This window comes from Monodon monoceros, unplaced genomic scaffold (genome assembly GCF_005190385.1).
Source record: "Monodon monoceros isolate NGI ecotype Baffin Bay Population unplaced genomic scaffold, NGI_Narwhal_1 Super_Scaffold_21, whole genome shotgun sequence".
In the NCBI taxonomy this organism is placed as follows: domain Eukaryota; kingdom Metazoa; phylum Chordata; class Mammalia; order Artiodactyla; family Monodontidae; genus Monodon; species Monodon monoceros.
In genome coordinates, this window is record NW_021703778.1 from 143401273 (window position 1) to 143423861 (window position 22589).

General features: G+C 35.3%; 1 protein-coding gene across 4 annotated transcripts in view; it reads left to right on the forward strand.

The window, feature by feature from the left end:
• PCNX1 (pecanex 1) overlaps positions 1 to 22589 on the forward strand; it is a 168274-nt gene that overhangs the window by 115248 nt on the left and 30437 nt on the right. For all 4 annotated transcript variants that reach the window (XM_029236695.1, XM_029236696.1, XM_029236697.1 and 1 more), the window contains 10 exons: positions 1994 to 2103; positions 2510 to 2615; positions 4327 to 4419; positions 7173 to 7323; positions 9200 to 9341; positions 10016 to 10193; positions 12935 to 13043; positions 13880 to 14009; positions 17000 to 17058; positions 18826 to 19041. In XM_029236695.1, coding sequence (XP_029092528.1) covers positions 1994 to 2103; positions 2510 to 2615; positions 4327 to 4419; positions 7173 to 7323; positions 9200 to 9341; positions 10016 to 10193; positions 12935 to 13043; positions 13880 to 14009; positions 17000 to 17058; positions 18826 to 19041 — 1294 coding nt within the window. The remainder of the gene's footprint in view (positions 1 to 1993; positions 2104 to 2509; positions 2616 to 4326; positions 4420 to 7172; positions 7324 to 9199; positions 9342 to 10015; positions 10194 to 12934; positions 13044 to 13879; positions 14010 to 16999; positions 17059 to 18825; positions 19042 to 22589) is intronic.

Consider the following 22589-nt stretch of genomic DNA (forward strand, 5'->3'; position numbering starts at 1 on the left):
GATACAAAATAGTTTCATCACCATCAGAAAGTTCCCTCTTGTTCCTTCCCAGTCGCTCTGCCCCAGCCGCTTTTATTTTATTATAGGTTTGCGGTGCTTGAGCTTCATATAAATGGAACCATGCCATATTTACTCTTTTGTAACTGATGTGTTTTGTTCATATAATGTTTTTGAGATTCATCTACATTATGTGTATCAGTAGTTTGTTCCTTTTTGTTGCAGAGAAGTATCCCATTTAGTTTTAAATCCTCCTTATTTCCATTGTATGAATATGTCACAGTTTATCTGCTGTCTTAGAGATGAACATCTGGGTTGTTTCTAATTTAGGGCTATTATGAATAAGGCTGCTATGAACGTTCTTGTGCAAGTCTTTTTTGTGAATATATGTTTTCATGTTTCTTGGGTAGATAACTAAAACTGAATTGCCAGTTGTACTGCACATCTTTTTTTCAGTTTTCATTTTTACCAGAGTTGCACGTAGTTATCTTTTAAAGAGTCAAATATTTCTACAAGACTTAGTGCCAGGGACAGCAATCCCCTACCCCGTTATTTCTTCCTCAGAGTTAACCACTTTCAATTCTTTGAGCTGATTCTTTTGGTATTTCCTTCCGTATCTCTAAGCAACTAACTTACACTTCTTGTATTTTGTCAAGGTTTAGGCATTATCCATGGACTGCACGTCATGGAATTGTAGGCTTAACTTTCTTTCACCTCTCCCCCCACATTTCTACTAGACGCAGCCTTCCTTGTCTCCCTCATACACCCGGTATGTTTACCTTACTATCACTGTGCAAATGCTATTCCTACATACATTTCGTTTTCTCCTTTACTTTGTTTTCTTATGTATTTATCTCTCTTTCATTCTCAAACTCTTCACACGTCGTTTAACTTTCTTCTCAGTAAATTCGAACATAATAAGGAAGTTCAGTTCCTGGCCCCACCACTTAACTGGACAAATTACTTAAACCATCTGTACATTAGTTTCCTCATCTATAAATTGGGGAGTAATAGTACATATCTCCAAGGATGATTGTAAGAATTTAGGAAGTACTTACAAGCTCTGAGAATGGGGCTCGGTACATAGTATGATACACGTAATACAATGATGATGATAAGATTTTGATGTAGCCATTAAAAAAAAGGTCTCTGTTGTGATGTGGAGCAATTTCCAAGACTATTACTAAATGGGAAAATAAGCAGGTTGTATAATAAACTACCATTTGATTACCCACTCCGCCATTCTCTCCTGTTGAATCCCCAGAGAAAGACAAAGGCGCTTACCTCACAGGCCACACTTAAGTACTGTTAACTATTCCTTATAGCAGTGTTATCTACCCTATACCAAGTACCGTGTTCGTAGACTCCAGAGATACTGCAGTGAGCAAAGCAGACATGGCATATCCACATCCACATGTTTGGTTGGCCTTAGAAGCTAGCTTTGTATTATTTATTTCTGGGAATATACAGTTTATTCACTCAAGAAACACTGATGCCTATTCAGTGCTCTGGAGGACATAATGGCATTTTATATGAGCAGAGGCATCCAGAAAGTAGCATACCAAATGTCAACAGTTTGTTTTGCCTGAAGTGTTGTATCATGTATTACCTTTTCCTACTCCGTTATTATATATAACAGAAGTTTGCTACACCAAGTTATTTTGTTTTTCAAAAAAGAGAACGTAGTTTACTGTAAACTTAATACCACTTAAAATATGAAAGAAATTGACAGCAGCATGTATCAGAAACAAATGTATTATTCCTAGTATATAATAGAGCTTTAGTACCAAAAGAAATCTGACGATGATCTAGCAGTTAGATTCTAGTTCATCAGAAAGTAATAAATCTAAGTTTATGTAGAATAAAATGCAATTAATAACGTGTGAAAAGGTTTTGTTTAATTAAATTCTTTCTCCAAAATACTGACATAAAAGGATTATGTGATACATTGTGAATTAAAAGCATATTGTTCTGTCAAACTTTTTTTCTCCAACAGGATTCTTGGGATGGGCAGCATATTCCAGTGCTTTTCTCCATTTTTTGTGGTTTATTAGTGGCAGTATCCTATCATCTCAGCCGACAAAGCAGTGATCCATCTGTACTTTTGTAAGTGAGATTACTTGTTATTGAATTAAAGAAATATAAATAAGTTGGCATTTCTTTCAAATTTAACTTCCAAAATCTGTTTTTCCAATGCCTTGTCAAAGTGCTATTGACTTATCTGTATTTGATTTCAAAATATATTAACTTTGGGTCATTCTGATTACCATTGGCTGAAAGTATTTGTTAGCTTTTTCTCTCCTAAGATTTAAAACTATATTTTCATAAAAATATTCTTATTGTATGCTTATTTATGGCATCTTAAACTTTTTAGAATTTGTCATTTGCTTAATGAGTAAATATACTTGGATCACTTCATTTTCTATCATAAACTTTATTTGCCATTTGAAGTACTGGTTTTTAGGTTATAAATATATTTTTAAATTATTTTCTCTCTTTTTTTAATGTAAAGCTCTTTAGTGCAATCCAAGATTTTTCCAAAAACAGAAGAGAAAAATCCAGAAGACCCGTTGTCTGAAGTAAAAGATCCACTGCCTGAAAAACTTAGAAATTCTGTTGTAAGTTTTAGCTTTTTAAAATCACCTGAAAGACTTAAATTTTATATAGTTCATCATGATATATAATGAACACTTTTTGAAGTAACACAATTTTAGTAACTGGGGAAAAATATATAGTTGTACATGGTTGGTGGTTTTTATTTCAAATTTTAACATGTAAGAAATGCTTATTCCTCAAAGTTTGTTTCAATGTAGAACAGTATGCTAAATATTTTTAGATAAGTTGAGATTAAGTGATTTCATTGTTTATAGAATTCTTAATCCTATTGAATTTAAACTAGGATTGAAAGGTGAATATTAACATAAATTAGATTTATTTTGTTGTTACTTTTGTTGATAAAAACTACGTCCTTATAAGTCATCTGCTGGTCTTTTAGTGTATTTTTCAAGTGTGTGTGTGTGTGTGTGTGTGTGTATGTGTGTGTGTGTGTGTGTATGTATGTATGTTTATTTTCCAGGTTGAAGGAGAGAACAATAACCTGTACTAATTTCATATACTCAAGCAGATGTAGTAATTTAAAAAATTTTAACGTTACCTGCATTTTTTCAGTTATTATTTAAAAAATGAATTCTACAGATTCATATCTGCCATATGGAACAAAACATTTTTTTCCTAAGTTATTTTACATATTTCCATTTATGAAAGGCTGAATTTATATAGGTCTTGAATTAGACTAATATTTACCTTCACTGAACTTGAGTTGTTCATATATTCTTTAGAAAACTTCAGAAAAATACAAAACTGCCTCAAGATATAATTCAAACAGTTTTTTCTGACTTTAGTTTTCATGTTAGCAAAGGACATTTCATGTTAAGTATAATAGGATATTTCTGAATGTATTAGCTTAAAAGCATAAATCTGTGGGTCAGTTGATGACCAAAGATATCAAGAGGTTTCTGGTTTTCACTGCAACCACTAAAAGAACCAAAATTCAGTAAATAGGGACTTCTCTGGTGGCGCAGTGGTTAAGCATCCACCTGCCAATGCAGGGGACATGGGTTTGAGCCCTGGTCCAGGAAGATCCCACATGCCGTGGAGCAGCTAAGCCCGTGCGCCACAACTACTGAGCCTGCGCTCTAGAGCCCGCGAGCCTCAACTACTGAAGCCCACGTGCCTAGAGCCCGTGCTCTGCAACAAGAGAAGCCACTGCAATGAGAAGCCCACGCACTCGCAACAAAGAGTAGTCCCCGCTCCCCTGAACTATAGAAAGCCCGTGCGCAGCAATGAAGAGCCAACACAGACAGAAATAAATAAATTTATTTTTAAAAAAAACAAGATTCAGTAAGTAAAACAGGACATATGCATTCAGTTTCAACATTTCAGAAGGCCAATGAAAATATAACTTGGTTATCCAAAAGGATATACCCTATAAAAGAACTTAAATATCTCATTTCTTTTTCCCGTATGTAAAGCTTACAGACCAATGGGGGGAAAATCTTCATTCTAAAAGACTTTGTTATGATATGTTTACTGTGTGTGGAACTAGTTAAGCTTAGTTTAATTTCCTTGGCATTGCAGGATCAAACCAAAATATGAGGAAACTGAGGAAGAAAATAAGACTTATTGTAGTTAATTATTATGTGTAAGAAATACCTAGAAGTGCTACAGAATAGGATCAGTGAAAATTTATTTCTTAAGCTTGGCCACTTGGGAGGGAAGATTTTGTTTAAATTTTTGTGTAGTGTTAGATAATTCTGTTTTGTTCCGCAGAGCGAGCGTTTACAGTCTGACCTAGTAGTGTGCATTGTAATTGGTGTGCTGTACTTCGCTATTCATGTAAGCACAGTGTTCACAGTATTGCAGGTAAGGAATCATTTTATTCTTTTCACTCAGGGAAAATAACTTCGTTTGGATTCACTTCTGATTTGATTGTAGTGTTGGTCCATAATGCCGAAATATATGACTTTTTGTTTGGTTTTAACAACAAATACTTATTTTCTCATGGTTTCCCATGGGTCGTGACTCTGGGAATGGCTTAGCCAGATGATCCCAGCTCAGCATGTGTTATCATGCTGCAGTCATTATGTGGCTGCAATCAGCTGAGGCTGTTAGCAGGCCTCACTTCCTTGCTGACTGTTGGCCAGAGAGCTTAGTTCTTCTCCATGTGGTCCTCACCAGGGGCTGCCTGAATATCCTCACAAAATGGCAGCCTGTTTCCCCCAGAGCCAGTGATCCTAGAGAGAGAAAGCCCAAGACCAAAGGCCCAGTCTTTTATAACTGATGTTGGATGTGGCATACACACCACCACTTCTTCCGTATCCATTGGTCATACAGGGCAACCCTGCTGCAATGTGGGAGGGGAATACAAGCAGGCATAAACACCAGGAACCGTGCTGGACTGACACCGTATGCCCTCTGGCCTCCGTGATTCACATCCTTCTAAACCCCCCAAAGTCTCATTCCACTACAACTGGAAGTCCAGAACGCCGTCCTCTAAATCAGGCCCGGGTGTGGGCGATGCTTGGTCCTGCAGTACAGTGCTGCGCGTCTGCAGGCCACGCGGTTACCTTCCTCGGGGCTCTTCGTTCTCTTGTGCAGACCTGTATTTCTACATGGTGTCAATTTGATTATGATGCACCTCCACGTAGTCTTCTTCATGTTTTCGTGTCTGGGGTACATTGCATCTGTGGTCTAGTTTTCATCAAATTTAGAAAATTTTGGTCATTATTACTGTAAATGTTTTTTCCCTTTTCCTTTTGGTGTCCCTCCACCCACCCCCACTCATGGACTCCAGTTACATGTATATTTGGCCTCTTGAATTTGTCCCACAGTTCACTGATGCTTTGTTCGTTTTAAATTCTTTCCGCCTCCCACCACATGTTTAATTTTGAATGCTTTCTATTGCTATTGCTTTGTTGTTAAGTTCACTCATCTTTTCTTCTGGAATATGCAATCTGCAGTTAATCCCATCCAGTGTATTTTTTGTCTCAGAACTAACAAGGTTCATCTTTAGAAGTTGGATTTTAGGTCTTTTTTTATATCTCTCATGCCTCTATTCACTTTTTTGAACAAATGGAATTCACTTCTAACTCTCTTAATGTTCTTGTCTCATAATTCTAATTTCTGTGTCACTTATGGGTTGGTTTTGATTAATTGATATTTTTCCCCATGGGTCATAGTTTCCTGATTCTTTGCATGCATGGTAATTTTTGATTGGATGTCAAGCATTATAAGGTTGGCCTTTTGTGTATTGGATATTTTTGTATTCCTAGAAATACTCTTGAACTTTGTTTTTTGGCACTATTAAGTTACTTGTTAACAGCTTGATCCCCTCAGATCTAACTTTTAAGATTGCTTAATTGAGACTAGGGCTGTTTAGTTTAGGGCTAATATTCCCCCTACTGAGGCAACATGCTTTGGAATACTCTGACCAGTGCCCTGTGAATGTTGAGTTTTTCCAACCTGGCTTGTGAGAACAGGCACTATTCCTAGCCCTGTGTGAGTGCTGGATACTCTTCTCTCTAATCCCTTGGCGAGGTTCCTTCCCTTTGCATATGTAGTTCTCTGCCACACACATGTGCTGACTCCCCTGAATATTCGAGGGAGACTCCGCAGATCTTCTAAGTTCTCTCTCCATGCAGTTTTCTCTTTGGAGCACTGTCTGCTCTGGTGAGCTCTGGTGAACACTAGCTGCTTTGCTGTCTCCAGGCTTTTAGTTCTGTCTCCTCAACTCAGGAGGTACCAGGCTTCATGTGGATTCCCCTCCCTTCACTGCAACTTGGAAAGTATCTAAGGGCAGTAAGCTGGGGCAGTCCTGACACTTACCTCATCTGTTTTCTTTCTCTCAGTGTTTACTGATTATTTCCTTATGTCTAGTATATTGCAAACCATTGGTTCATATATTTTATTCTATTTTGGCTCATGTGGAATAGGGTAAATCTCTATTATTCCATTTGGCCAGAAGAAAAGGTTATATTATTTAAATTTAACATTTTTGCCTGTTTTCTTCTCTTCCAATTTGAACCATTAACTCCTGAGTACCTCACAAGCTGAGTGAGGTCCAGTGGGTCTTCAGGGGTCCGATGGAAACCTCTTTAAGTTTCTAAACGTATGGCTTTTAATTTGAATACTTGAAGTGATGGTACTTGGTTTTGGTGAATTTAGTCATACATAAGAACTCTCTTCCAAACCATGTGAAGCCACAAGAAGAGAACTTTTTCCTCATTCTATTTTGCTCTTCACTCAAACTTAACAGTTTTATTTAGCTCATGTCCTTTATCTCTGCTAGCTAAAACAATTGAATACATTGCTCTGCAAGTCACATAGAACATTCTTAGGGAAGCAAGCAATATACCTCAGGCCACACTCTAATTACACTGACAGTGTGAGACACCAAGGAAAGTAGTTAACACATTTAAAAATATCTGTAATACATGAACAGTCACTACCTTTCATGGCTGATTTAATCAGAAAATTACATAATATAGAAATGTTAACTGCAGACAAATGTTTAGTTCTTAGATTCTATAGTTGACTAAAATTGAACTGACAAATTAGAAGTTCTCCTTTGGGTCTCCACATCACTTTTAATGTCCTCAACTTTATCCTTCTTTTAGCCTGCGCTCAAGTATGTGTTGTATGCGCTTGTCGGCTTCGTGGGTTTTGTAACCCATTACGTGCTGCCTCAAGTTAGGAAGCAGCTACCGTGGCACTGCTTCTCTCACCCTCTGCTCAAGACGGTGGAGTATAATCAGTATGAAGTTCGAAGTAAGTATTTCATTAACACTTTTCCTTTCAATACTATGGATTTTTTTCTTTTACTTTGTTGACAGGTGACTGTTAAGTAAGTATCATCAAGTAACACTTCGGCTTGTGTTTCTTAGGTTTGACACTAATGAATCAGACCTTTTGCTTTCATTTCAGTTGAAGTATAAATGTCAGTGCTAAAATGCCAGCTTACCACAGAATAAACCTTGCTCTTTCCTCCTCTAAGTTGTTCTTCACAGACCTCTCATTGATTAATCCTTCAGTGTATGTCTGTGACTTCTCTTTCCAGTCCCTACCTTTACCCTCAGTCTTCCTTGCAATATGCAGGCAACTCAATCCTCTTTAAGACTTCTATTTGATATATTTTTAACTCAAAGCATAAAGGGAATAGAAAGGTCTTCATTCCTGTTTCCACCAGTGACACTATGTCCTACCAGAGAGGGTTATAAAGAGTTGATCAAGAGAAAAGAGGTGAAAAACATTTGTAATTGTTATTATTCATTCAGATTTGGGATAAAGTGTAAAATGACTAAAAAGAGGTAGAAGGCCAGTCCATTTGGCAAGCTTTTTACTTGTCACTTTAAACCCTGACTTTTCTGTTATAAGTAATCAGCCTGGTTCATTGGTTCCATGACCTATAACATACTTCCTCATTTTAGGAATATAATAAAAGTTAATACCTGTGTCATCATTATTAAATACCAGTGATTAAACAAGCCAATGTGTTTTCCTCAGACTTTCTCTTTAGTTAATGAGTTACTATAGAGAGTAAATTTCTCAACTGTTTGGAGATGAATTAACTTCTTTAGAGAACTCTGAAGCTTTTGAAAGATTTCTATACCAAACTTGACTTTGCAGTATCAAAGCGTATTTCCTGGGCCTTTTAGCAGAATTGCTTAAGTCATCATGATACTGTAATCTTGATCACTATTTTGATCCTGGAGAGATAATTAAATATTAATGTGTAGATTGTAGTAAAATGACATAAAACTATAAAAATCTGTACTGGCCTATTCTTACCATAAGGAAAATAACTCAGAATGATGTATTTTTGATAGTTAATGATTAATTGCTTTCATATATAAATGTTAGCAGGTGTATCTGGTTTGTTTTGAAGAACAGTTTTCATTAAAGTAAATCATTGATCATGTTGTTTGTTTTTTATCTTAACAAAAATTTAGTCTAAATTTTTATAAATTTTGAATCAACATAACATTTTTCACTTATCGAGAGTATTAGGCATTAGCAAAGTTGACTGTAGTAGCTATAAAGAAAAATCTGATTCATTAGAGAACTTCCTAGAGGTGGTTGACATTATTTTCAGATAGCTGGAGGATCGTATTTTAAATCTTTCAGCTTATCCTAGACACTTTCCCCAATGACATTAAATATTAAAGTATTGGGAAAATATTACTGGCAATGAAAATGACACTTATGAAGTGTGTGAATCCAAAACATATACTTTCATATCTGTTCTGAGATGTATGTCTTATAAGATGTATGTGTAAGGATTTTAAAAACAGATAATTTAATAGATCATTTATTTCTTTTTGGGGAAAGGGGCAGTCTAATAATCTTCACTAATCTTTTCTCCAGAAGTTATAGGCATAAATAAGAAAAAGTTATGGTTAAAAACTGAGATTTCAAGAATAAAAGTTTAAAATGAAATTCAGTTCATCTAAATTTAACATCTAAGTTGGAAAGTTGCATGTGTCTCAGAATTCATAAAATTGACTATTGATTGACATACTGGATTACTTACATTATTTATAGTACAGCTGAATTTGAGTGGTAAGATTTTCCTTTCTTATCACAATACCAGACTATTTTATGCATTAGATGACATGGTTTTCTTGACTTAATATTGCCTTGTTAGACGCAGCTACTGTGATGTGGTTTGAGAAACTTCATGTGTGGCTTCTTTTTGTGGAGAAGAATATCATCTATCCATTGATTGTTCTCAATGAACTTAGTAGCAGTGCAGAGACAATTGCTAGTCCAAAAAAACTGGATACAGAGTAAGTACAGTACTCTTCTTATCTAAGTTTGACTGCTGGGGTCTGTCATAGCAATGTCTTAAGTTACTGATCGAGTAACAAGTAATCATTGAGTGTCTCTTTGGTGCAAAGTACTGTGTGAAAAATTCAAGTGAAATTTTGTCTTTGACTTCCCTTTTCTGAACATCTGTTTCTGCTCTTGGCATATTACTACTCCAGACATCTCATTGTAAACTAACATTATATGAGATGACATTTATTAAATAAGGTTAATTTTAATATTAGATGGTAAGTTTTGGAGATGATTATTTTTGTGTACTGTGTGAATCAGACCATTTAGGTGTTCACTTGCCTATACAATCATTCTGTAGGCCTACCCACTACACTAGGTACATGTTGTTAGGTAAGCATTAATATGTTTTGTATGTGCTAAATGCTGTTGATGTTTAAGCAATAGAAGTACTGAGAAACTGGAGAACCAAATGTCAGAATTGCAATAGTGTTACTTATTTTTTAAACATGATTATTTATATAAAGGATAAGAATTATGATACATATGCTTAAAAAGGAATATTTAGAAGTTTAAATTTGATATATATATTCTAAGTTTAGTAAATGAAATGGTGATTTTTCTGAAGTTTGTAGATTAACGTTTTCAGTCATCCGTTGATGAATGTGCTTTCTTTATATTGTAGATTAGGTGCTTTAATGATCACCATTGCTGGTCTGAAGCTGCTACGGTCCTCTTTCAGCAGCCCTACATATCAGTATGTCACAGTCATCTTTACTGTGCTCTTTTTCAAAATTGACTATGAAGCTTTTTCAGAGACCATGCTGTTGGATCTGTTCTTCATGTCCATACTCTTCAACAAGGTAATTTATCACTAAAGGAAACATCCTTATCTGTAAAAAGTGTCTCCCTAAGTAATATGCTATTTAGTGAGGATTACGCTTGCTTTTCATTTGCTTCATTATCTTTTTTTTTGGTGCGCGGGCCTCTCCCGTTGCGGAGCACAGGCTCCGGACGCGCAGGCTCAGCGGCCATGGCTCACGGGCCCAGCCGCTCCGTGGCATATGGGATCTTCCCGGTCCGGGGCACGAACCCGTATCCCCTGCATCGGCAGGCGGACTCTCAACGACTGCGCCACCAGGGAAGCCCCCATTATCTTTTAAGTAGTATCTTTCTTCAGTCAACCAGTTATTTAGGATTAGAATCCCTAAACAATGCCAGTCACTGTCATCCATAGAAGATATATTTCTTGCTGTGGCTAGGAAGGTAAGATTAAATTATATGGAAACATTAGAGGAACTCTAATAAGTATATAAATATATGGATTCTTCCAAAAGGGGGTGTGGTTTTGAATAATTTTAGAAACAAGCATGGTAATAATTGAACCAAACTGTAGGCTGCTTCATAGATGGAGGGAGGAAATAACCTGATACTGAATGAAGATGGTGGAGACTGAGGGCAGTGAGGCCATGTGGGAGCAGTGAGATGCTAGTTTATTTGCAGAATATACTGAAGTTTACAGAATGCTCCAAAAATTTGTTATCACCCATGGGATAGTTGCCTGTAGTCTTTTTACAAACGAGATGGTAAAGCCTGCATCTTCTGCCTCCAAGAATCTTCTTGCTGAGCCACACTGCCTTTCTAAGTGAAATAGGTTGTGTAGTCAGATTATTTGAAATTACATAGTTTAGATTTCATGTTAACACTGACCACATACAAAGGACTTTGACATATATTATCCCATTTGATAGGTGACAGAGAGCTGAAGCATATGAGCAGCTACAAAACACAATGAAATCCCAGTTTTAGGAAAGTTAGCCTGGTCAGCCACATTTGGGATGAATTGGGGAAGAGAGAACCTAAAGGTATGGAGAACAGCTTAAGAGATTGTGACAGTAATTTAGATGTAATAGAGGTCTGGCCTAGGATGGGGACAGTAAAAATGAAAACCGTTAATCTGAACAAGCTTTTAGAAATAGTTTCTAAATATTGTACTAAATGTTATGCTAAATAGCTTCTCAATATCACAATATTGTATTTGTTCAATCACTAATTTGTATGCATTTTTATCATTTATTTCCTCTTCTAGTGAGCATGATTAATCAAAGGAGGGGGCCAGAAAGTTAATCAGAGAATTGTCTGTATAAAAAAAGCATGTGATTTCTCACAAATTTAATATTTAGATTGGAAATTGTATTGAATCTTATACCGCTTGGAAAAAAGTGAAATTCACAGTAAAATATAAACTAAACAGTCCTTGAAATAGTCACTACACTTAACTCGCATTAGTTTGGATTTTCTTAATACTTTCATTTGTTAAGCAAATTGTTTTTGAGAGTGTACCATGTTCCAGAACTATTCTAGATGCTTAGGCTACATTAGTTAACAAAACAGAAAGCTCTGCCCGCAAGGAGTTTGCATTTTATATGGTTACTTCATAGAACTTAACAGTGATAATAAGCAAGTAATATTCAAGGGATCTCTTTAGATATATTTATTTTAAGATGTCATTGTAAGGTGTACCACCAACTTAATAATATTTCAAGAAAAAATTGCTCTGAATGTATACAAAACTATTTTCACCCACTAACTACTTAAACATGTAATTACATATCATTTTTCTTTAATTTTACAGTCAAAATTTGAGTACAGTCTGTTTACCATTTAGAAACAGAAGAGTGTTCTGAGTCACTGTTTTTAAGCAGTTGCAATGGCATCTGACAGTATACATGATGCTTTTACTTCCTGTCATCCTGATCCCATTAGTACCGAGGGTTCCAGCATAATTTTGAGTCATGGCAAAGAGTGCAGGGATTCATCTGCATTTTCTGATTGGTTGAAGTTGTGATTTCTTTTTTAAATTGGAAATTAAACAAGTTCATTTGTAAATCAGCTAAATAATTTAAATGTGAGGTGTTTGGTGCCTGAATCATGGCACTGAATTAGTCAGAACCTCTTGCTTTTAAGATTCTGTGATCTGTTCTGAGAATGGGGCCTTGCATTGCCTAGCATGCAGAGGCAATCTTGGGCACAATAGTTCTGTTTCAGTGTTGAAGAAATGTTCAACAACAAAGCAGATCCTAATTGAAATAAGATTAAAATGTATATTATGCTTCCATTGGCAATAACAATTCTGATTGTGAACAGATGCCTAATACACACTAGTAAATTCTTAGGAAACAGACAGTGACAACTGAATTACAACTTTATCCCCTGCCTGGCTGCTTTCAAATTCCTTTTGACATTGCATTTAAAACTTACTCATTTTACAAAGCACTAAAATTTGAGGGAAATGCCAGAATAAAAAATATATATATATATATATTTTTTTTTTTTGGTTTTGCTTGTTAGTAGTAATAGAACCAATAGACAGCATAGAATTTTTAAACTGATAAAACATAAATCCGTAAGTCAGTTAACTGTCTTTACTTAAAAACACATTCAGTGTTTTGGCAGTGATATTTCTTTTCCTTTGATGCAAATGGCAAATAATTTCCATGCTATTTCCCTATTAGGAAGAAAATCATTTTAGAAGTTTTTCATTTTCTAATTTAAAAATCTGATGGTAAGCTTTTTACTGATTGTTTTTGTTTTCCTCCTACAGCTTTGGGAACTCCTTTATAAATTGCAGTTTGTATACACTTACATTGCTCCATGGCAAATTACATGGGGTTCTGCTTTCCATGCTTTCGCTCAGCCCTTTGCAGTGCCCCGTATCCTTCTAATAAAAGTTGATAAGAAAGGGCAGTCATATCCTTGATGAGAATGTTGGTTTGTAGGCATAACCTTTCACAGGCATAGAATATAGGTTACTATGTGATAAATTATCAAAAATTCAGTCTTTTGAGCCCACACCTATACCAATTTTGATTGTCTAATTTGTATTAACTTCTGTGGCCCACAGATCATCTGAACATGAGAAAAGTATTAAGGTTTTATAATTAAGTAATGCTGATTAAAAATTTCATGTTTATATATGTGAGTATTAAAGTCCAGGAATTTTCAATATATACAAAATGTGTTTAGAAATATTTATAAGTGAATGAGCATTCAAAACATTTTCCATATTGATATGATTGTAATTAAACTTACGTTCAAAATTTTCTATTCTCATCCTTTCTTAAAGGTACTTTCTAAGTAAACATAAAGGTTAGTGACCTTGTAGATGTTGATATGCAGACTTTTGTATCTTTAAATTTTAGTTTTTATCTTCTGGAAAATTAAAACCATCTCTACCCAAGAGTGATACATGGAATTTTACCAGACACATGTTAGCAAATATTTATTTGGCTCCCTTCAGAGCATCATGCCAGGCTGTACTTTCCTGGCTGTGTCTTTCTGCTTCTACCCCTTATACTGTCCAGTGACACCTTCTTCTGTATTCTTCTGATGAACCTCATTTTTCTAATTGCTGTAATTGCAATGTGTTTGTGAGGTGTGTGTGTGTGTGTGTGTGTGTGTGCGTGCGTGTGTGTGCCGTGCGCGCAGGTGTGTGAACGCGCGTGCACAATCAGATGAATGTTAAGGTCCTTAACCAGTTTTCCCATAGATTCAGCCATGTTGTTTGTTCAGGCTGCCGTATCAGCCTTCTTTTCTACTCCACTGAACCCCTTCCTGGGAAGTGCAATATTCATCACTTCATATGTTCGACCTGTGAAATTCTGGGAGAGAGACTATAAGTGAGTAAAGAACAACACTTGAAAGCCAGTTTTTATCTTTTTTACTAGGAAAAACTATTGACAGCATTGTTATAAATTATTCATGGCTAACATTTTTTCTATTGAAATACTTAAAATTGTATAAATATTCTTAAAGTTTCAAAATTATATAAAATTGGAAGAGTCAGAGGATACTCTATTTTCTCTACCTTTTTTTCTATTTATAAGATTTTTAAAAGATAGTCCTAGTTAAATATATTCATTTTTCTGTCTTTTTTCTTTTAATGTTATTTCTTAGAATTGTTCCACATTAATAATACTTTGAAACTTTATGCTATACACTGTTACATCATTATCACAGTCATAATTAGTTATCTCATAGTTTTCTAAGAAGTAGCTATTTTTAGAGCTAAACTTTTTATAGGTTATTTGTAGTTTTTCATGAGGGTAGGTTTTTAAATAACCATCTTTGTACATAAAGTATTTTCATTTAAGCTTAATTCCTTAGGTTAGCTGTTTAATATGATGCCTAGTAACTATCCTTGTATGTAATCTCCAAATTTTTTCTTCTTTTTTTTTTAATTTAAGAAAATATCTAAAGGGGAATTACTGAATCATGGAGCTTAAACATTTTAAAGGCTTATAAATGTATTAACATGTTGATTCAGAAAGAGCTTGTACTGATTTATAATTCTACTGGCCAGCTCCACGACTGCCTTTCTCTCTACACTTTCACACATAGGTACATATAATAGGTGAAAATGGTAATCTTTTTAACAATGAACTGGCTTATGGATGTGAAACTTTTGCTCTGGTCTTTTACCTAAAATCACACATAGTATTTCTCTTTTTGGTGAATTTCAGTGTTATTTATACCCTTTTTTTCTTCTGGACCAACTTAAATTTAGTCCAGAATAACATCTTTTTTTTTTTTTTTTTTTTTTGCGGTACGCGGGCCTCTCACTGTTGTGGCCTCTCTCATTGCGGAGCACAGACTCCGGACGCGCAGGCTCAGCGGCCATGGCTCACGGGCCCAGCCTCTCTGCGGCATGTGGGATCTTCCCGGACCGGGGCACGAACCCGTGTCCCCTGCATTGGCAGGCGGACTCTCAACCACTGTGCCACCAGGGAAGCCCCAGAATAACATCTTTGTCAGCAGTTCTTAAACTGTTTGATCTCAGAGCCCCTTTACATACAATCTTAAAAATTATTGACGTCTCCAAAGAGTTTTTGTTGATAGGGGTTTTATCTACTACATAGTTATTTACTATAATAAATATTGTACAATATTTATTGTATTATAAGTCAAAACTCATTTTATATTATAAATGAATTAATATAAAAATATCAACAATAAACCTATTACATGTTAATATAACTAACATTTTTCTAATGAAGAATAACTGTATTTACCATTCCACCAAAAAAATCCGAAGAATGTCATTGTTTATAGTTTTGTCAATCTGTTTCATGTCTGACTTAATAAAAGACAGCTGAATTCTCTTATCTGCTTCTGCATTCAGTCTCGTAGCGTTGTGTTGTTCTGATTGAAGTATATAAAGTAAATCTGGCCTCACACAGACATACAGTTTGAAAAGAAAGAAGTATTTTAATAGCCTTTTTAGACAATTGTGGATATTCTTGGATCCTTCGACATATGGTAGTTTCTTAAAGATTAGTGGCAATGTGGAACCTAAAGCCATATCAGTGAATTTTTGGAACTGTATTACATCAAAATTCACTGATATGTCTTATAGTTTGAATGGGTCTTTTACCCATGCATGCACTTACATTGATACATCTTTATCTATCGTTTGGAAAATACTGGCTCAGTGAGTAATGTAGATCTTCCAAATTTTGACCCATTTCACGGTACAATATTAAAAAATATATGTATTCATATCACCACCAATCTCAAAAAAGTGTTGAAGTATTGGGAAGCTATCAAGTGCATGGTGGTAGATGCAAGTTTTCTGAAATTCTAATTTTTGCTTGAAAACTCGACTTTTTATTATTGGCAACAGGTATCTTTATCAGTTATTTTTCTTGAAATGTCAGACTTACTTTCTTCACTTGAGAAATGTCCGTCAAATACTCAAGTCTGAATAGTCATAGTTTATTCAAGTGGAAATGGTGTTCCGTGGAAAAAAGCAGCTACTGCTACTTACACTTCAAGCAGTTGCACAAATGCTTTCCCTCCAGACAATCGTCCTATGTCAGAATGCAGCAGAAGTGCTTTATGTGTATTTTGCCACACACAATATTAAAAAGACCTGTACTGAGGGGCTGCAATTTAACAAAATTATTATTTTTATTGCTTCGTTAAGGACATTTTTAAGGGAAACTTGAATTTTTATTTATTGTTTTTTCGTGTGCGTGGGTAGCAGTGAAAAATAGTACAGTTTGGTGCCACTGCCTTGATTGATGTTAAAGCACCGGCAGTCTTACCCACCGTTGCTTTTGCACCGTCAGTGCAGTTGTCAACACAGTGAAAAAAAGCGAATAACAGTTCAGTACTATTATGAAAATAGTTTTGATTTGGAAAACTCCCTGAAAGATCTGAAGTGTCCTGCTTCAGGTTCTGTGGACCACATTTTGGGAACCACTGTTCTAAAGAACACTGTACCTCTGGACATTAATAACCTTCCCCTTATAAGGAATGTTTCATGCACTATATATTTTTAGGAACTGTATACAGTATGCATTGTTCATCCTGATCAAAAATTCTTTTACATTAAACTCAGTGTCTTTCTATACACTGTTCGGTGAAACATCAGTTAAGAAAAAACTTGTCTTTATGTATAATGGAGGTGGAAGAGTAAAAAATAAATCCTTACCCCTAAAATTGTTCTATCAAAGAGCTTTATTAATATGTTACGCATAGATTTTTCTCATTTTTATAAAGCGATAATATTTATTTCATCTTTATTGTATAGTTTTCTCCCTTTTAATTGTTAGACTTTTTTAATATAAAAAAGCTTACTGAAGATGTTTCATTTTGCCTTTTTTAGCACAAAACGAGTGGATCATTCAAATACCAGATTGGCTTCCCAGCTTGATAGAAATCCAGGTAATAGCCCTATTTGTGAGTAAAGAAGCAAGTCTAAGGAATTCGTTATATACGTATTTCACTCCCGACTTATTGGGAATCCTCTGTGGAATCCAAAGGGCATTTCTGAAAGACTAAATATCCTTCGCTTTATTTTGTTTTACTTTAGCAAAGTATACGTGAATTAGAATATCTAAAATTTATATACCCATCTTTTATAAAATGCATTTTAAGAATGCTGATAAGAATAAAAAATTCCATTGAAAGATTCTTCTTACATAGGTTAAAAAAGTAGAGCACAGTGAAAGTAAAACTGATGAGGTGTATTGAAGAGTATGCAGTCTGAACTTACTATTATGTTTGCTTCCCTGCTTCGCCACATGGTTAGATAAGTGTTAATTTCATTAAGTTTATTACATACAGAGATGTCATCTAGAGGAGCCAAATAGCCACTCAAGATAAGGCTTCAGTGGGTGACATTTTGGTGGTGTTACCATTATCTAAAGTTTGGTTCTTAGTTTTGTCCTTTGGGACACATCTTTTTGTCGGCCCACCTATTAGTAATCTGGCACAGAGAGGGTGAATCTCACTGCCCCACCCATAAAAGATTAATGTATCAACCAGAATATCAGTGTATTAATTTACTAAAGAAATATGACTCCCGATACACTGGAAGATTTGTATTCATTTAACTCGCAGATTACTTCAAATGCTCTGCTTGAGAAACTAAATTATAGTAATCAGATTGATTCATAATTATAAATTTGATTAAGGAGGACTAGTTATTTGATATTAATGACTGTCGTTGTCATGTTCTGGGAGCTATAACAGCCATCTCAGCTCTGGCATGTCCTTGCAGGGGGCGTGGAACTATGATGCTGATGATACATATCACAAAGACCATGTCCTGAATTAATACGCACACTTTCATAATGGGCAGACAGCATTAGATACAACTATTTTATTGAAGCTTGAGCCTAGGATTTCCCTTTTATTTTCTTATTTAGTTAGGCTGAGTTTAAAGTAATTATGAAGTTTAGTATGTTTTGCCATTCTTCAGTTCTGTGCTTTGGGCACCCATTTACAGATTATTGCTTTGGATGGGTTACTTCTAAAGATGGTTTTCTAATTTATTGGGTGATGTTTTATCCTAATTTTTTTTCTTAAAGGATGACTAAAATTTGTAGGTGGTTCTTTACTGCTGTTTCTGTGTATACAGTTTATTTCTGTTTAGCTAATATTAGGCATCTCAGTATACAGAGTTTTTTTGACCAACTTCTCTTTGTTTTGGACTATCTCATTTGTTCAAATCTTGTATTACTTAACCCACTTCCTTTACCAGTATGTCTTTTTGTTCTAGTTTTGAATTTCTTTTATCTTTTTCATTTCTCTTGCATGGTTTTAATTATAAGGCATAGTTAATTGGACAGTGATAGAAAATTTTGATCATGGACTGTTAAAGAGGTGGAAAAGACCTTAGATTTCACCTAATCCAATTCCCACATTTTATGGATGGGGACCAGAGACTCAGAGAGGTTACGTTACGTCTAACTCTAATTTGAAAATTTTTTTCCCATTGTCCTATATTTCATTTTTATATAGAAATTCTAAGGGTATCTGTATTATAAGGGTACAGGGTACCCTTGTAAGGGTATATTATCTTCCTTGTCAAAGAACTTATAGATACAGCCCTAACTGGAAATTAGTTTTAATACTTTTAACAATCTTGTTTGTTGTTATAAAGGGTACTTAAGGTAAAGTTAACATTTTTTTAATCCCTTCTTATAGGATCAGATGACAACAATCTGAATTCCATCTTTTATGAACATTTAACCAGATCCCTACAACACAGCCTTTGTGGTGATTTGCACCTAGGACGGTGGGGAAACTACAGTACAGGGGACTGTTTCATTCTTGCCTCTGACTACCTCAATGCGTTAGTACACCTTATAGAGATAGGCAATGGGCTGGTCACCTTCCAGCTGCGGGGACTTGAATTCAGAGGTAAGACATTCACCTTTCATTTCTATAACGTACCCCTGTGACACCTAAGTTTGATGTATCTACATCTCAAATCAAAAGTTATAAAAGTAGGTCCTTAGTATTTGGAATTCTGGAATGAGAAAAGCTGCTGAAGAGTAGTTATTAGTTTTTTTCCAAATTTTCCAAATTTCACATTCAGAGAAGAATCATTTTTGCAGTATGCTCTGTATGTAAAGGTAGTATCAATAGTGTATAACAGACTTGTTTTCTCCTGGTAAGAGTGAATTCCTGTTGTTCTGTGCTTGCCCTCTTGCTAGTCTTCTATTGTGATCAGCTGCACGTGCCCGTTAGCTGGCTGGCAGCATAGAATGCTGTGAGGCAGAGGTTGGCTATAACCAAGTTACTTTCATATAACCGCCATGCCTTTGTCCTCAACAATTTTTTTAAATTGAGGTGAAATTCACATAACATCAAATTAACAATTTTAAAGTGAACAGATTAGTGGCATTTAGTACATTCACGATCTTGTGCAACCACCACCTCTGTCTAGTTCCAAAGCGTTTTCATCACCCGAAATAAAACCTCACACCCATTAAGCAGTTACTCCCTATCCCCCCACCAGCCTTCAACAATTTTGTATACTGACAAATGAAGCTGTTTCTACACAGAAAATCGTGCATTCAGAAACATACCAGCTTGATGTTATCCACTTCTGTAAGTTGAGTGTCTTGTAAGCAGGAATAGAAACTTGTCTTATAGGAATTGAAGGAGTCCTATTAATGCATGTGTTTCCAATCTAGGCAACATTTGGACTTGAGAGTTTTTAGAGAAAGCATCCAAGCAGTGTTTTGGTCTATTCTAAGAAGTACCTTAGGTGTTTTTAACCTGAAATAGGAAATAAGAAAGCATTTGTCTAAATAGAGGATCAAATTAGAGCTGTACCCTATAGCTTTATTTTTACCCTGGTGTTGAATCAGAAAGTTTGCACCTTTGTTACATAGTATCTTTTTTAATGGAGCAAGTGCTTTTCTAAAGTTACTCCATTCATTGGAAATAAGATTTTACTTGTGTAAAACTCAAGGTAGTAAATGTTAATGTTTGTTATTTATTTGTAATTTATTTGTAACCCATTCGCTCTCTCTTCTTCACAATCTCCTATTCTTGTCTTATGGTTTGTTTCTGACTCTCTGTCAGAAGCCCAGGACCTTAATTCCATCTCTTCTAGGGTCTTAACCCAATGCTGTTCAAATCGAATCCATCTATCCTCATCCAAAACCCAGCACCCCCTTACCACTACACATACCACTGCTATAACTTCACCTTCTTTTTAAATTGTTGGCACCTGAAGATTTCATCTTTGCTTTTTGATTTTAATTTAACTTTCTTTTTTAACAGGTATTTGTGGGGAGGTTATTTTATCCAGAATTTCTATGTGTGTGAGTTGGAAGGGGGTCCTTCTTATCTGCTCATTTCACCGTATTGATCAGAAATTGTCCAAATCAAAAATTGATCCAAATTTTCACTCTCCCCACTTTACTCTCTGGTACCAAATAGATTCAAGTAAAATTTTGGATAAATCCTTTGCCATCCAAACTCTCACCCTTTGTCAAACAAAACTCAAATCAGTTTGAGAACACAGTACCCCCTTACTTTCTGAACTCATGCTGAATTTCAATAGCAGGCCATACCTGTAATTCTTCATTCAGCCATCGTGATTTTTTTTTTTAAAGGCAAATTCAGTTATGTCCTTTCCATTCCATGCTTTAAATTTTCAGTGGCTTTCCATTGCATTTAAAATAGAATTCAAATTCCTTAACACATCCTATGGACAGCTGTGAGATCTGGCCTCTGTCAGTTTCTCCACCTTACTCTGTAGCACCCTCCTCGTCCACTGTAGCCACACTGGCCTTCCTTCAGTGTCCTAGCTGTGCTAAATTCTTTACTAAGGCCTCCTTATCGCCCTTCCCTTCGCCCAGAAAGTACCAAACGTCTCCCCTCTTCCTGCCAATCTTCTACCTCTAATTACTTAATTATCTTTAAGAATTAGCTTAACTGTCACTTTCTCAGAGAAGCCTTAGTCTCTAACCACCTGTCCCACATGATTATCTCTCATATTACCCTGTTTTTACCTCCTTAGCACTTAGCAGAGCTCTAATTTTATATTTATTTATTTGTTTAAAGTTTATTTCTTCTCTAGCCCAGGGGTTGGCAGACATTTTCTGTGAAGAGCCAAGATAGTTAATAGTGTAGGCTTTTGGAGCCATACACATTCTCTGTTGCATGTCCTTCTTTGATTTTTCTTTTAAACAACCCTTTAAAAATATCAAAACCACTCTTAGCTTGGATTTGGCCCAGGGCTGTATTTTGTAAACCTTTGCTGTAGATTATAAACTCCTCAAGGGCAGGAGTCCTATCTGCTTCATTTATCATTGTATATCCAGGACCTATCACAGCAGCTAGCATGTGATAAAGATCATTTTGTAGACTGGTTAAGTAATCTAAGTAATAGTCTTTTCTCCTTCCTCTTCATTGCAGAACTTTGGTGAGGAATGATTATATTCTTGCTCAAATGCTGTTGTGATCTTTGGTTATTTTCTTTCCTTCACAGTGGTAGTCCCTGTTTCATCTACCTCCTACCCCTCAAAATATTAATTAAGAGTGTTGTCAGGCAGTATTTTGCCAGGCAGATATTTGGATCTGCTGAGCATTTTGATGTGTTTTCTGATGTATACTCCATTAAGCCAATTTAATTCCTTTGATTTTATTGTCTCTCATAGTGGATGCTAAATTTTAAGTGACATTTAACTAAAATTTCTTGATCAGTTTTTTACAGATCTTGGTTAAATACCTTCATAGTTTTCATTTCCATTTTCATTTTACTGATATTCTCAAGATTCTTTTCCATGTAAATTTTATGTCAAATATTTGAGTTATCAATCATGTTTTTTGTCTATCAGAATTTCCTGGTTACAGCTTCTACCAAGTTTGTAAATGTTACTTCTATATATTTTTAAATGTTACTTCTACCAAGTGTGGTTTTTCAGGTCAAACTTTATAGGTCAAACATTTTTATTCTGTTTGGATTCCTTTCAGTTTTTACTCAAATTAATTTTAACATGTCTGGTTTTCATAATTGTTAGTTTTATTAATTTTTACCAGTTATATTCACTATGAAGTGACTGAAGGATCTAGCTAATCCAGGAAGCAATTAGTAATGGTTTCTCTAGAATCCCTTTCCAAATCTCAAAATTCTTTTTTCAGTTATTAATACTCCTGTGCTTATTGCTGACTTCATTTTCTAAGCAAAATGTATTACTGGGTATGTTGGGGTAGAAAATATTCTTGGGGTTTGTATGTCAGAGTGAAAACACCCCACATTAATTCAGTTACTCTGTTTATTCTGCTACTCTGAACAAGGACCTCATTCTGTCTCTCGTGAGAAAATGTCAAACCTCTGAATTCACTCCTGCCTGTTATCTTCTCTGTATACTACTACCAGAGTCATCTGCACAAAATACAGCTCTCGTTATGGTATTTCCTTTACTTTAAAAACCTTTGACTGACTTTGC